The sequence below is a fragment of the Orycteropus afer genome, unplaced genomic scaffold (genome assembly GCF_000298275.1).
Source record: "Orycteropus afer afer isolate SDZICR_OR568_19922 unplaced genomic scaffold, OryAfe1.0 scaffold00046, whole genome shotgun sequence".
Taxonomy (NCBI): domain Eukaryota; kingdom Metazoa; phylum Chordata; class Mammalia; order Tubulidentata; family Orycteropodidae; genus Orycteropus; species Orycteropus afer.
The window spans coordinates 16,148,825-16,162,954 of NW_006921633.1; the positions used below are offsets into that span (position 1 = coordinate 16,148,825).

A 14,130-nucleotide genomic window follows, 5' to 3' on the forward strand; every position below is an offset into this window, starting at 1 on the left:
AAGAACATACCATGCTCATGGATAGGAAGATTGAACATTGTGAAAATGTCAGTTCTACCCAATGCAATCTATACATTCAATGCAATCCCAATCCAGATCCTATCAATATTCTTTAAGGATATGGAAAAACCAATAACTAACTTTATATGGAAAGAGACCTCGGATAAGCAAAGCACTATTGAAGAAGAAGATCAAAGTAGGTCTCACACTCCTGGATCTCAAAACATATTATACAGCCGCAGTAGTCAAAACTGCCTGGTCCTGGTATAGAGACAGACACATAGACCAATGGAATAGAATTGGGAACCCAGAAATAGATCCATCAACCTATGGTCAGCTGATATTTGACAAAGGGCTGAAATCCATTAAATGGGGAAAAGAATGTTTGTTTAATAAATGGTGCTGGCCAAACTGGATATCCATTTGCAGAAAAATGAAACAAGATCTGCACCTCATATCATACACAAAAACTAACTCCAGATGGATCAAAGATTTAAATGTGAAACCTAAAACTATAAAGTTCCTCAAGGAAAAAATAGGGACAAACTTAGGGGCCCTAATATATGGCATAAATAGACTGTCAAGCATAACCCAAAATGCAGAAACAGCAGAAGATAAATTAGATGAATGGGACCTTATAAATAATTTTTTATGTGCTTCCAAAGACTTCGAAAGAGTAAAAGAAGAACCTACAGATTGGGAAAAAAAATATTTGGTAACGACATACCTGACAAGGAACTTATCTTTAAAATGTATAGAAAACTCCAACACCTCAACAAAAATAAATAAATAATCCAATTTTTAAAATGGGCAGAATACATGAATAGACACTTAACCAAAGAGGATATTCAGGCGGCCAAAACAAACATATGAAGAAACACTCATGATCATTAGCCATTAGAGAGATGCAAATCAAAACAACAAAGAGATATCATCTTGCCCCAGCACTGGTAGCAAAGTTCAACAAGACAGAAAAGAACAAATGCTGGCAAGGATGTGGAGAGATTGGGACTCTCATACACTGCTGGTGGGACTGTAAAATGGTAGAATCACTGTGGAAATCAGTATGGTATTTCCTTCTAAAGTTGGAGTTAGAAATACCATTTGACCCAGCAATCCTATTACTGTACATATCCTAAAGAAGTGAGAGCCAGGACAAGACCAGATATATGCACACGCATGTTCATCACAGCACTATTTACAATAGCCAAAAGATGGAAACAACCTAGGTGCCCATCAACAGAAGAATGGATAACCAGACTATGGTACATACACACAATGGAATACTATTCTACCCTAAAGAATAACGTAGAATCTGCAAAACACCGCATAACATGGATGAACTTGGAGGACATAATGCTGAGCAAAGTAAGTCAAACACAGAAGGAGAAATATTGTATTAGTCTGTTATTGTAAAAAGCCAAGGAAAGGTTTATTTATGGAAGAAAATTTTCTTTGTTGGTTACCAGGGGTAAGAGGGGAGAGGAGAACACTGCTACATAGGTAGAGACAAGTATTGATTTGGGCAAAGAGAAGGGCAATGTACGAAATGTGAGTGATCAACACAGTGGTGTTGAGGAAGACGAAGACAGTTGAATGGGAGGTACTGACAACAAAGATGAACCCTTTTGCACATTACTTTGTTGTCAGTGATGGGAAACATTGATCTAAGGATGGATAGATGGGTGGACAGGCTGAACATTTAGGTATGCCTATGCAGGGAGGAGTGTGCGCAAAACCATATCTAGGGTTGGCATACAATGTTTCTACAAATGTACTTGTATGTTCTGTAAGAATTTCCAGGTATATAGTAGAGATGACAAGGGACAAGGTTGTACTCACTTCTTAGCCAAAGTAAGCTACCCAGAAGGAGCAAGTAGTTGGACCTGTGGGCTCAGAACCATGGTTGCAGGGAGACATCAAGCTCAACTGGCATAACATACTACACAAAAACATTTTTCCACATCCTACTTTGGTGAGTAGCGACTGGGATCTTAAAAGCTTGCAAGCAGCCATCGAGGTGCAAAGATGGGTCTCTCCTTGTCCAGAGCAAAGAAGAATGAAGAAAACCAAAGACGCATGGATAGAATTAGTCCAAGGGACTGATACACCATGTGATCTTCAGCCTATATCACTATGAGAACAGAAGAAGTAGCTGGTGCCCAGCTACCACTGTCAACCTCTCAGAGGAGGATCTGTGTAGGAGATCCTGGGGAGATTGGGAGAACAATGAGGAACAAAAATCAAAATCATAAAAAAAAAACAGGTTTTTTGGTCTGATAGAACCTGGTGGAACCCCTGAGATTATGGCCCCTAGTTGCCCTTCAGGTCTGGAATTGAACCTATTCCTGTAGTTTCCAGCAAAACAAAAGATAGGCACATGAGCTGAACACTTACGTTAGGTTGATACACTCCTTGGAGAGACCAATCATAGGAGAATAGAAGGGCTGTGTATGCACAGGGAGACAGCTCAGGGGGCAGGAGTACATGGGAGCGAAGGACCCAGGGAAGAGGTGTCTATAGGGAGGAAGTGGGAGAGGAGTTGCATTGTGGGAAATTGCAGTCAATGTGATGAGACAGTGTATGTGAACTGCTGTATAGAAAATGAATTTGCTCTTTAAACTTTCACCCAAATCACAATAAAAGTTTTTAAAAAATGAAACAGTATATAACCTTTTGAGATTGGCCTTTCTCACTCCATGTGATACCCTTAACCTCCATCTGAGTTGTTGCAGGCATCAGTAGTTTGTTCCTTATTATTGCTAAGTAGTGATCCAGTATACAGGTGTACACAGTTTGTTTGCCTATTCACTTGTTGTGGTGATCCAGTTTGTGTGTGAACTTGGCTGGGTAATCAACTCCATGGTGGAGTCTACTGTGAGCAGCTGAGTAGCTGCCTTAGGGAAGTGGTCTGCTTCCTATATATAAGCAGAAGCCTTGGGGAATGGTCTCTAGCTTATGGCACGTGTGGACCCTGCAGGTAGCCGTGTCGTTGTTCAGCAGCCTGCCATGCTCTGTCAACCTTGGGACTTACAATGGACTTGAATTAATGGCCTGCCGTGTGGTTTGGTAACATCTGGACTGTGCCATTTTATTTGTCAACCTTAGGCTTGTTAGCCTCAGCAGCCAGGAGCTGCCTGAGTGAAGATATGCCCCTGGCTTCAGTGGGCCAGGAGCAAGAGGCAGAGCTAAAGCCCAAGGTCGAGGGGCTTTCACCCAACCTCTAGAGCCTTTGAACTTAGACTTAAAGCTTCCAGACTGTGAAAGAATAAACTCGTTTGTTAAAGCCATCCCATTTTGGTATATGCTTGTCAAAGTGGCACTTGGTAACCAAAACACTTGTCAAAGGACATTTAAGTTGCTTCCACTTTGGTATTAGTCCTACCCTTGTTTTTTTAAAAATATTTTTGAACTTTTTTTTTAATATTTGATATTTTAAAGATCTTTTTTTTAATCTTTAAAATATTAAAGTTTATTGGGAATGCTCAAAAAGGACTTTGGTATAATGCTGCTTTAATTCATGTGTGTAAAAGCTATGGACTCTTGACACATTTTTTTTCTTCCTATCATTCTTATTGTGACATAAAGGAAAGAAAATTTACCCACAGTCTCACCCTAACACATCAACATCTTTTCTTCCATATTCCCTTCTGGCTCAGGAAAAATTCTGCTTTCTAATTAGTAACAAACTATATGTACAACTAATTATAATTTCTTTTTGGTATATTACCTTGTCACACAAATAGCAGAATAAGCAAGCTGATTTTTTAAATTTATTTAAATCCTTAAGACATAACTTTCTAACTTTTTATATGGCTACTGTAGTATATAACTGATATTTTTTTGTGACTACAAAGCATTGCATGATCCTTAAGTGCTTTCTGAGCCATTAGCTAGAGATTTATATCCATTGTAATTTTAGTATTATGAGTTCTGGTGGCATAGTGCCTGAGGCATTTGACTACTAACCAGAAGGATGGCAGTTCAAACCTAACAGCGACTCCTCGGAAGGAAAAATTGGGAATCTAGTTCCATAGAGATACCACCTTGGAAACCTAAGGAGGGGTCGCTGTGAGTCAAATCAACTCTACAGCTGTGAGTGTAGTTTGTTTTTTTTTTGTTTTGGTAGTGCAATGGTTAATTGCTCAGCTTCTAACCAAAAAGTTACCAGCTCAATCCCACCAGCCTCTATGCAGGAGAAAGATGTAGAGTCTGCTTCCATAAAGATTACAGCCTAGGAAACCTATGGGGTAGTTCCACACTGTCTTAATACAGTTGCTATGAGATGGAATTGACTCAACAGCACACAATAACATATGGTATATAATAAATATTTTATTTAAGCATAGTATTACCTTCCTCAACCATCTAAGTAAACCAGAAAAAAACCACAGCCAGCAAGTTGATCATGACTCACAACAACCCCCACTGGGTTGGAAAATCTTTATGGAAGTAAAGTAGGTTGCCTCATTTTCCTTCTGCAGAGTGGCTGGTGGGTTTGAACCACCAACCTTCTGGTTAGCAGACAGATGCCTTAAGCACTGCACCACTAGAGCTTCTTACCTAAGTAAATAGCTCAAAACCAAGCATACTGCCATCAAGTTGATTCCAACTCATAGCAACCCGCATTGGGTTTCCAAAGTAATAAATCTTCACAGAAGTAAAGTCTCTGGTGGGTTTGAACCACCAATCTTCTGGTTAGCAGTCAGATGCCTTAGGCACTTTGCTACCAGAGGGCCTTATCTAAGTAAATGGGAGTCACTAAATAAGGAGAAAGTAAAACTGATTGTTCTGCAGTGCTGAGGAGGCATCTGTAAGTAACTACTAGCAACAAGACAAAGGTCATAATTACATATTTGAGAAATATTAACCTCTTGGTTGATGTCTTATATTTCATGAACTTTCTGTACTAATAAGTTAATCACAACCTATAGGAAGATCTCTACTTCTAAACGTTCTACTAAATTTCCTATGCTATGCTTCATGTTCACACTTTGTTTACATTATTAAGCTGTTTAAGAAAATTACCAGGCAGTACAGGTTGCGTTTTTTTTTTTTTAACAAATCAACACAATTTTCATGTTCTCTTGAAGTTTCAGAAGCTTTTTATCTTTAGTTGAGGGCAAGTATGTCATAATTTGAAATACAGACATTTATCTAAATAATGTTTCTGCTTTAATTTGATTAGATTGCTCTTAAGCTCAGTGTGACTGCTAACGACGTAAAGAATGTCATCATTTGGGGAAACCATTCTTCCACTCAGTATCCAGATGTCAACCATGCCAAGGTGAAATATCAAGGAAAGGAAGTTGGTGTTTATGAAGCTCTGAAAGATGACAGCTGGCTCAAAGGAGAATTCATCTCGGTAGGAAAAATCGGTTGCATCCTCTTAACACCCAGGCATAAAGAACTCGAGAGACACACGACTTGGCTGACCTGAATGTGTCCTCACGAGAGCAGGCCTTTCATAGTTGCTGTGGTGATTGCATGGTTTCTTTTTGGGTCTTAGCCAACCAGTGATGATTCAATCTGATTTGGTCTGTTGTGTGGAAATCAATAGTGATTCATAAAGTGGAATAAAACTAGAATACTCTCCAGTCATCAATTATACAGGGATCCATTTCTTTGTGTGAAGTGAGGTAAACTTTTCGGGGGTTAGTTTTCTCTGTTCAAAAAATCTGGTGAGTATAATTGAAATAGGTTAGTAAGGCTGACATTGGGTCTTTGCTTGATTACAGAGGGGACGCATAAAGATAACATCTCAGCCTCCTCCCTACCCCTACCCTTACCCCCCAGGGTCAGCTTGGAATGAATGAAACTTCTGTCACGATTAGGTAACACTCTGTCTCTTCCTGCCCTACCCCAGACCGTGCAGCAGCGTGGCGCTGCTGTCATCAAGGCTCGGAAACTATCCAGTGCAATGTCTGCTGCGAAAGCCATCGGTGACCACATCAGAGACATCTGGTTTGGAACCCCAGAGGTGAGGACTCAATGATTTGCACAGACCACTCTCATTTTTGTCCCTACCTTGCAAACAGGTTATGTTCTCATCCTAATTCAGTGCCTACTAACTGAGAACCTTAGGAAAGTTACTTGAGTTTTCTGAGCTGTTTCCACATGTGTTACATGACTTTGAACTCATAGCATTGTGGTATTAAATGAGATTCTGTATGAAAAACACCTAACGCAATGCCTGGCATGTGCTAGGAACAACTTTCTTCCTTCTTAAAACCTATGTTGGGCCACAGCTTCCTCGCTTAAAAATGAGGATTATGTTTCTCCTGCTAGTTCACACATGGGTTGAAAGTGGAATGAGGTAATGTTCATGAAAGTTCTATCATAGAAGTGCCTGGCACTTACATAATAATGAACAGTTATGCATAGCAAAGTGTCAGTTCAATTTTTTTTTGTTTTCACAAGTCTGGTGGTTGTGTGAGCTAATTCTTTTGTACCATGAGAGTGTAAAACCTTGTTATTTTCAGGGAGAGTTTGTGTCCATGGGAGTAATGTCTGATGGTAACTCCTACGGTGTTCCTGATGATCTGCTCTACTCATTCCCTGTTACAATCAAGGTAAGGGGAGCCCTGGTGAAGTGGTTTCTCTCTAGAAAAGTAGTTGTATATTTTTCTTAAAACTGGTATAATGTAGCCTCATAAGGTTTTCCTTTATTAAATTAGACATGTTTCTCAGCTTTGAAATTGTGTGAAGCACAATTTCTAGTTCTTAAAATGCTGAAATTGATCTAGAAAGCAAGATTCCATTCTACCCAGGAGGCACAGTATATTGCTATGCCTCTAAAATCAGAAACCTACAAAATAGTATCATGTTTCTATGTGAAGCAATGGTTGTTAGTATTACTCTTTTTTATAACTGTGCTAAAGTCAATAGTTTTTATACCCTTAATTAAATCTTCATTTAATGGTTTTTCTTAGATTCAGTGGATTTTAAATTCAAGTGTGGAGCTTTTGTTAAAATTATCCATTAAGTTAAGATCTGAATTTTTATTTGCTCCTCTAGAATCATACTGTAAAACAGATACACCTCTAGCTTTAAGTTCAAACTAGGTTGTAGCCTGCTGGAAGGTCAGCTCTAGCTTAATTACAAATGTTTTATTTGCAATTATTTTTAAACAGAATAAGACCTGGAAGATTGTTGAAGGTCTCCCTATTAATGATTTCTCACGTGAGAAGATGGATATTACTGCAAAGGAACTGACAGAAGAAAAAGAAAATGCCTTTGAATTTCTCAGCTCTCCCTGACTAGGCAGAAGTTCTGATGTTCATACATGCACAAAAGCAGAAGAATCTAAATGTCGTCTTTGACTCTAGTACCAAATAATAATAATGCTATACTCAAATTACTTGTGAAAAATGACACATTTTAAGGATTATGTGCTTCTTGGTACAAATTTGTGACAGTTTATCATCATGGTATTAGTGCTACATTCTAAATAAAAATATATATTCAAACGAAAATGACTCTGACTCTTAATTTCTGCCTAACATTTTCCGTTCAGAAAACAAAATTGCGTATGGCCTAGCTTGATTAAGGAGTTGTGATTTTTTTTTTTTTTAAACCAGAAAAAGGCAGTGAAGATGAAAAATTGTACAAGATAAAGCATAAATGTTTTTATTTTAAAATAGAACAGTAAAGTCCACCTTAGACTAATGGCATCTATTTACTTCAAGATATATTTTTAAGCATAATCTGCATTAGACAATTAAACACATTTTTAAAAAAATCTTAAAGGTTAGTTTGTGCTTTGTAAATACTTATTTTAACATTGACTATTAAATAGATTGTAGATAATACTTGTTAACAGTTTTATGTCATCAGATGAAATTATAACAGTTTTTTTTGTGATAGAGGAAAAGGTAGTAAGAATTTTCCCTTGTATTCTTTGATAGTGAGTAAGGAATCATTGGGAGCTCTGGTAGCATAGTGCCTAAGGCACATGACTGCTAACCAGAAGGCTAGAGGTTCAAACCCACTAGCCACTCCTAGGAAGGAAGGTTGGGCAATCTACTTCCATAGTGATACCGCCTCGGAAACCCAAGGAGGGGTCACTATGAGTCAGGTTCAACTTGATGGCACGTAACAACAACAAGGAATCGTTTACATTTCATGACCAGTAAATGCAGAAATTTATTCTAACGTGAATAGAATGTTCCCAGTCTAAGCTTGTTACTGGAATATTGAAAACACCATGGTCTTTTTTTTTTCCCCAAAAAAAAAAAAATCCAAGAGGACAGGAGATGTCTAATTTTTCATCATTGTGCTTAACGGTACACATAATAAAACCAAAAAGCCAAATCCATTGCCATCGAGTTGATTCCAACTCATTGTGACCCTCTCTAGGACAGAGTACAACTGCCCCATAGAGTTTCCAAGGCTGTAAATCTTTATAGAAGCAGATTACTACTTTCTTCTGAGGAGCAGCTGAGGGGTTCAAACAGCCGACCTTCACGTTAGCAGCCAAGGGCTCAACTACTTGCACTACTGAGTCTTCTCTTACACATGTTGTTAGGTGCTGTCAAGTTGGTTCTGACCATAGGTATAACAGAACAAAATACTGCCCAGTACTGCAGAACCCTCAGTGATTGCCGTGTTTGAGGCCATTGTGGCAGCCACTGTTGTCAATCCAACCTGGTCTTCCTCTCTCACTGACACTCTTACCAATCATGAGACCCTTCTCCAAGGACTGGTCCCTCCTGACGACAAGACCAAAGTATGAGAGGCAAACTCTTGTCATCCTTGCTTCTAAGGAGCATCCCAGCTATACTTCAAAAAAGATTTGTTTGTTCTTCTGGCAGTCTGTGGTATATTCGGTATTCCTCACCAACACCATAATTCAAATGCAGTCTTCCTATTCACTGTCCAATTTTCACTTATATATGAGGCAACTGAAAATACCATGACTTGGAACAGTAGCACCATGGTCTTCAAAATGACATCTTTGCTCTTTAACATTTGAAAAAGCTCTCTTGCAGCAGATTTGCCAAATGCAATATGTCGTTTCATTTCTTGACTTCTGCTTCCATGGGTGTTGATTGTGGATCCAAGTAAAAAGAAGTCCTTGACAACTTTAATCTTTTCTCCATGATGTTGCTTGCTGGTCCAGTTGCAAGGATTTCTGTTTATGTTGAGGTGTAATCCATACTGCAGGCTGTCATCTGATCTTCAGTGTTTCAAATCCTCTTTGCTTCAGCAAGTAAGGTTGTGTCATCTGCCTATCACAGATTGTTGATGAGTCTTATCCATCCTGATGTCACAGTCTTCATACAGTCTAACTTCTCAGTTTATTCAGCATATAGATTGAAGTACAGTAAAAGGATACAACCCACCTTTCCTGATTTTACACCATGCAGTATCCCTTTGTCCTGTTCATATGACTGCCTCTTGGTCTATGCACAGGTACTTCATGAGCAAAATTAAGTATTCTGTAATTCCCATTCTTAACAGTGTTATCCGTATTTATTATGATCAACAAAGCCGAATGCCTTTGCATAGTCTTTCTGGTATTTTCTGCTTTCAGCCAAGATCATTTGACATCAGCAATGCTTTCCTTTGTTCCACATCTTCTAAATCTGGCTTGAGTTTCTGGTAGTTCCCTGTCTTATGTAGTGCTGCAACCATTTTTTAACTATGTTCAGCAAAATTTTACTTGCATGTGATAGTAATGATGTTGTTGTTGTTTGCCATCGAGTCGGCCCCGACTCATAGCGCGACCCCTTCTTGGGTTTCCGAGGCAGTATCACTACGGAAGTAGGATTGCCCAACCTTCCTTCCGAGGAGTGGCTGGTGGGTTTGAACCGCCACCCTTCTGGTTAGCAATCAAGTGCCTTAGCCACTATGCTACGATAGTAATGATACAGGTCAATAATTTCCTCTTTCTGTTGGATCATCTTTTTTTGGAATGGACACATATGGATGTCTTCCAGTAAGGAGGCTGAGTATTTGTCTTCCAAAATTTTTGGCAGAGGCAATTGAGGGGTTCCAGTGTTGTTGGAAATTTCAGCTGGTATTCCATCAACTCCTGGAGCCTTATTTTTCGCCAATGCCTTCAGTGCAACTTGTACTTCTTCCTTCAATACCATCAGTTCTTAATTATATACTACTTTGTGAAATGGCTGAACATTGATCAATTCTTTCTGGTACAGCGATTCTGTGTATTGCTTCCACCTTCTTTTGATTACTTCCTGTGTTGTTCAATATTATGCCCATAAAATATTTCAGTATTCCACCTCAAGACATTAATTTTTTCTTAGTTCTTTTCAGCTTGAGAAATACTGAGTGTGTTCTTCCCTTTGGTTTTCTAGCTCCAGGTCTTTGCACATGTCATTATAATAATTTTGTCTTCTTGAGATGCCCTTTGGACTCTTTCAGCTCTTTTGTCATTTCTTCCACTTGCTTTAGCTACTGTATGTTCAATAGAAAGTTTCGTAGTCCTTTCTGACATACATTTTTGTCTTTTCTTTCTTCCTTTTCTTTTTAATGACCTTTTGCTTTCTTCATGTATGATGTCCCATCCCACAACTCATCTTGTCTTCAATCATTGATGTTCAATGTGTCAAATCTATTCTTGAGATGGACTCTAAATTCAAGTGGCATATAATCAAGGTTGTATATTGGCTTTTGTGGACTTGTTTTAATTTTCTTCAGCTTCAGCTTGAACTTGCATATGAGCAATTGATGGTCTATTCCACAGCCAATGTTTGGCCTTGTGCTAACTGATGACATTGAGTTTCTCTATCACCTCTTTCTACAGATTAAGTTGATTTGATTCCTGTGTATTCTATCTGATGAGGTTCCTGTGTATACTCACCATTTTTGTTGTTAAGAAAATATATTTGCAGTGAACAAGTCCTTGGTCTTGCAAAATTCTATCATGCAATCTCCGGTCTTTTATCTGCTGATCCTTCTTTGTTTCCAACTTTCACGTTCCAATCACCAGTAATTATCAATGTATCTTGATTGCATGTTTGATCAATTTCAGATGGCAGAAGTTGATAATTTTCAGTTTCTTCATCTTTGGCTTTTAGTGTAAATTTTAATAATAGTTGTATTAACTGATCTTTCTTGTAGGTGAATGGATATTATCCTATCACTGTCAGCATTGTTCTTCAGGATAGATCTTCAAATGTTCTTTTTAACAATGAATGCCATGCCATTCCTCTTCAATTTGTCATTCCTGGCATAGTGTGATTATCTGATTCAAATCGGCCCATACTAGCCCAATTCACTTCACTAATGGCTATGATATTTATCTTTATGCATTCCATTTCATTTTGACAGCATCCAGTTTTCCCAGATTCATACTTCACACAGTCTAAGTTCTGATTATTAATGGAAGTTTGCAGCTGTTTCTTCCCATTTTGAGTCATGCTGCATTAGTAGATGAAGATCCCAGAAGCTTTACTCAGTGTCATTAAGGTCAACTTTACTTTGAGGAGGCAGCTCTTCTCCAGTCATATATTGAGTGCCTTCCAACTTGAGGGGCTCATCTTTGGCATTATATCAGACAGTGTTTTTAACTACTCATAAGGTTCTCACCAGGAACTCGGACAGACGACCAGTCAGCCGCAGGGATACAGGTGAGGAGAGGGAACTCAGGGACACCCAAAGCAGCAGGGCAGGAGAGCGGGAGAAAGGGGATAAAGAAGCCAGGAAGCCGGACAGAGGAGCAGTCAGCCGCAGAGATCCAGGTGAGGAGAGGAACTCAGGCATGCCCAAAGCAGCAGTGCGGGAGAGCAGGAAAAGGGATTAAAAGCCAGGAACCCTGACAGAGAAGCAGTCAGCCACAGGGATCCAGGTAAGGAGAGGGAAATCAGGCATGCCCAGAGCAGCAGGGCAGTAGAGCAGGAGAAAGGGGATAAAAAAAAGCCTCGGAACCTGGACAGAGGAGCAATCAGCCGCAGGGATCCAGGTGAGGAGAGGAACTCAGGCACCCCCAAAGCAGCAGGGTGGGAGAGCAGGAGTAGTTTTTTTGCTGAGTCTCTTGGGTTTTCTAGGTATAGGATCGTATCATCAGCAAATAGGGATAGTTTGACTTCTTGTTTACCAATTTCGATGCCTTTGATTTCCCTTTCTTGCCTTATTGCCCTGGCTAGGACTTCCTATACAATGTTGAATAGAAGTGGTGATAGAGGGCATCCTTGTCTGGTTCCTGTTTGCAAGGGGAATGGTTTCAGTCTCTCTCCATTGAGAATAATGTTGGCTGTTGGTTTTGCATATATGTCCTTAATTATGTTGAGGAATTTCCTTTCTATTCCTATTTTGCTGAGAGTTTTTATCAGGAATCGGTGTTGAATTTCATCAAATGACTTTTCTGCATCAATTGATATGATCATGTGGTTCTTTTCCTTTGTTTTATTTATCTGATGGATGATGTTGATTGTTTTTCTAATGTTGAACCATCCTTACATACCTGGTATGAACCCCACTTGGTCATAATGTATTATTTTTTTGATATGTTGTTGGAGTCCATTGGCTAGTATTTTATTGAAGATTTTTGTATCTGTATTCATGAAGGATATTGGTCTGTAGTTTTCCTTTTTAGTGATGTCTTTGCCTGGTCTTTGTGTCAAGGTTATGCTTGCTTCATAAAATGAATTTGGGAGGATTCTATCCTTTTCTATGTTCTGGAATAGCTTAAGTCGAGGTTGTAAATCTTTGTGGAAACAGACTGCCATATCTTTCTCACATGGAATGAGTGATTGGTGGGTTTGAACAACCAGCTTTTTAGTTACCAGCCAAATGCCTTAGCCACTGCACCACCAGAGTTCCTCCAAATTTCATATAGAATTAAAAAATAAATGTTGTATAAAGAAACTATGGATGTGTACCAGTATTAAGTTATTGTCTCTCAGTTCCAAATACTTCTATACTTTGTTTTGTGACACTGGGACTGAGATTCAGTAAGTACATTTCTCCTTTGCTTGCTGCTCTTTATTAAAAATCTGCCTAGAGACTAGGGGGAGACTAGAAAGCCAGAGGTGGACAAAAGTATGTACTCCTTCCTGTTGGCTTCCTCTACCATTATTTTCTCTTTACTTTGTATAGACTAAAAAGAATAAGAAAACAAATGATTTGAACATTCTGAAGTAATTGGAAGCAGGAAAACAATGTAACATAATGTAGAATTAAAGAATTAAAAGAAAATACTATATGAAGAAAGTATATAAGTTAGGAGCTCTGGTAGCATAGTGCCTAAGGCACTTGACTGCTAACCAGAAGGCTGGCGGTTCAAACCCACCAGCCACTCCTCGGAAGGTTGGGCAATCCTACTTCCGTAGTGATACTGCCTCGGAAACCCAAGGAGGAGTCGCTATGAGTCGGGACAAACTCGACGGCAAATAACAACAACAACAGCAAATGTGTAAATTATAAGAGGTAGAAGGTACAACTAGAAGTTGGTACAAACAAAATTAAATTAATTCAATAATATATTTACCCCTGTTTTATCAACCATTTGTGTAAATTCACCTATTACTTCATTGTCGATTAACTTCACCCAACTCCTTAAAAATCAGGGATCACATAAACATAAAAGAAATGGTAGTGATCTCTAGAGAGGTCTGGCAGATGACTTGTACAAACAAGTGATTCTCAAAAACTGCTTCTGAACCATGGTTTTGTGTCTGGTTATTCACATTTTGAAAACAGTTGTCTGAATACTGTTTACCTCTGTCACCTTAACCAAGAACAAAGCATTCTGTTACCATCTGTCTTAATGGATAGAGACCAGAACCAGAAAATTGTGCAGCATGACAGTTTGTGAAAAGCCCAGGCCTTTCACAGCATTTTACTAGAACTTGAGGAAGTGACCTGGTGAATTCCTGGGAAAATAAATTACATTTTAAGCCCATAAAGTGGGATTCAAAAACTTTTTAAAAGATATACAATCTGAATAAAAGAAACCTTAGTGGAGAATTGGCCCCTGCAGAGCATCATACCCTAGCAGTGCTGCCTGAACAAGGGAGAAGCATAGCCAGTACGTTGTTGTTGTTGTTGTTGTTGTTAAGTGCCGTCGAGTCGTTTCTGACTCATAGCGACTCCATGCACAGCAGAACGAAACACTGCCCCATCCCGCGCCAGCTCCACGATCCCTGCTATACTTGAGCCCATCAT

At 39.0% G+C, this 14,130-nt stretch overlaps 1 protein-coding gene across 1 annotated transcript in view; it reads left to right on the forward strand.

Moving 5' to 3' along the window:
* Positions 1–7,322, forward strand: part of MDH1 (malate dehydrogenase 1) — a 19,716-nt gene extending 12,394 nt beyond the window's left edge. The window contains 4 exon segments of the mRNA XM_007938038.2: positions 5,189–5,365; positions 5,867–5,980; positions 6,483–6,572; positions 7,134–7,322. Coding sequence (XP_007936229.2) covers positions 5,189–5,365; positions 5,867–5,980; positions 6,483–6,572; positions 7,134–7,322 — 570 coding nt within the window.
* The last annotated feature ends 6,808 nt before the right edge of the window (positions 7,323–14,130 follow it).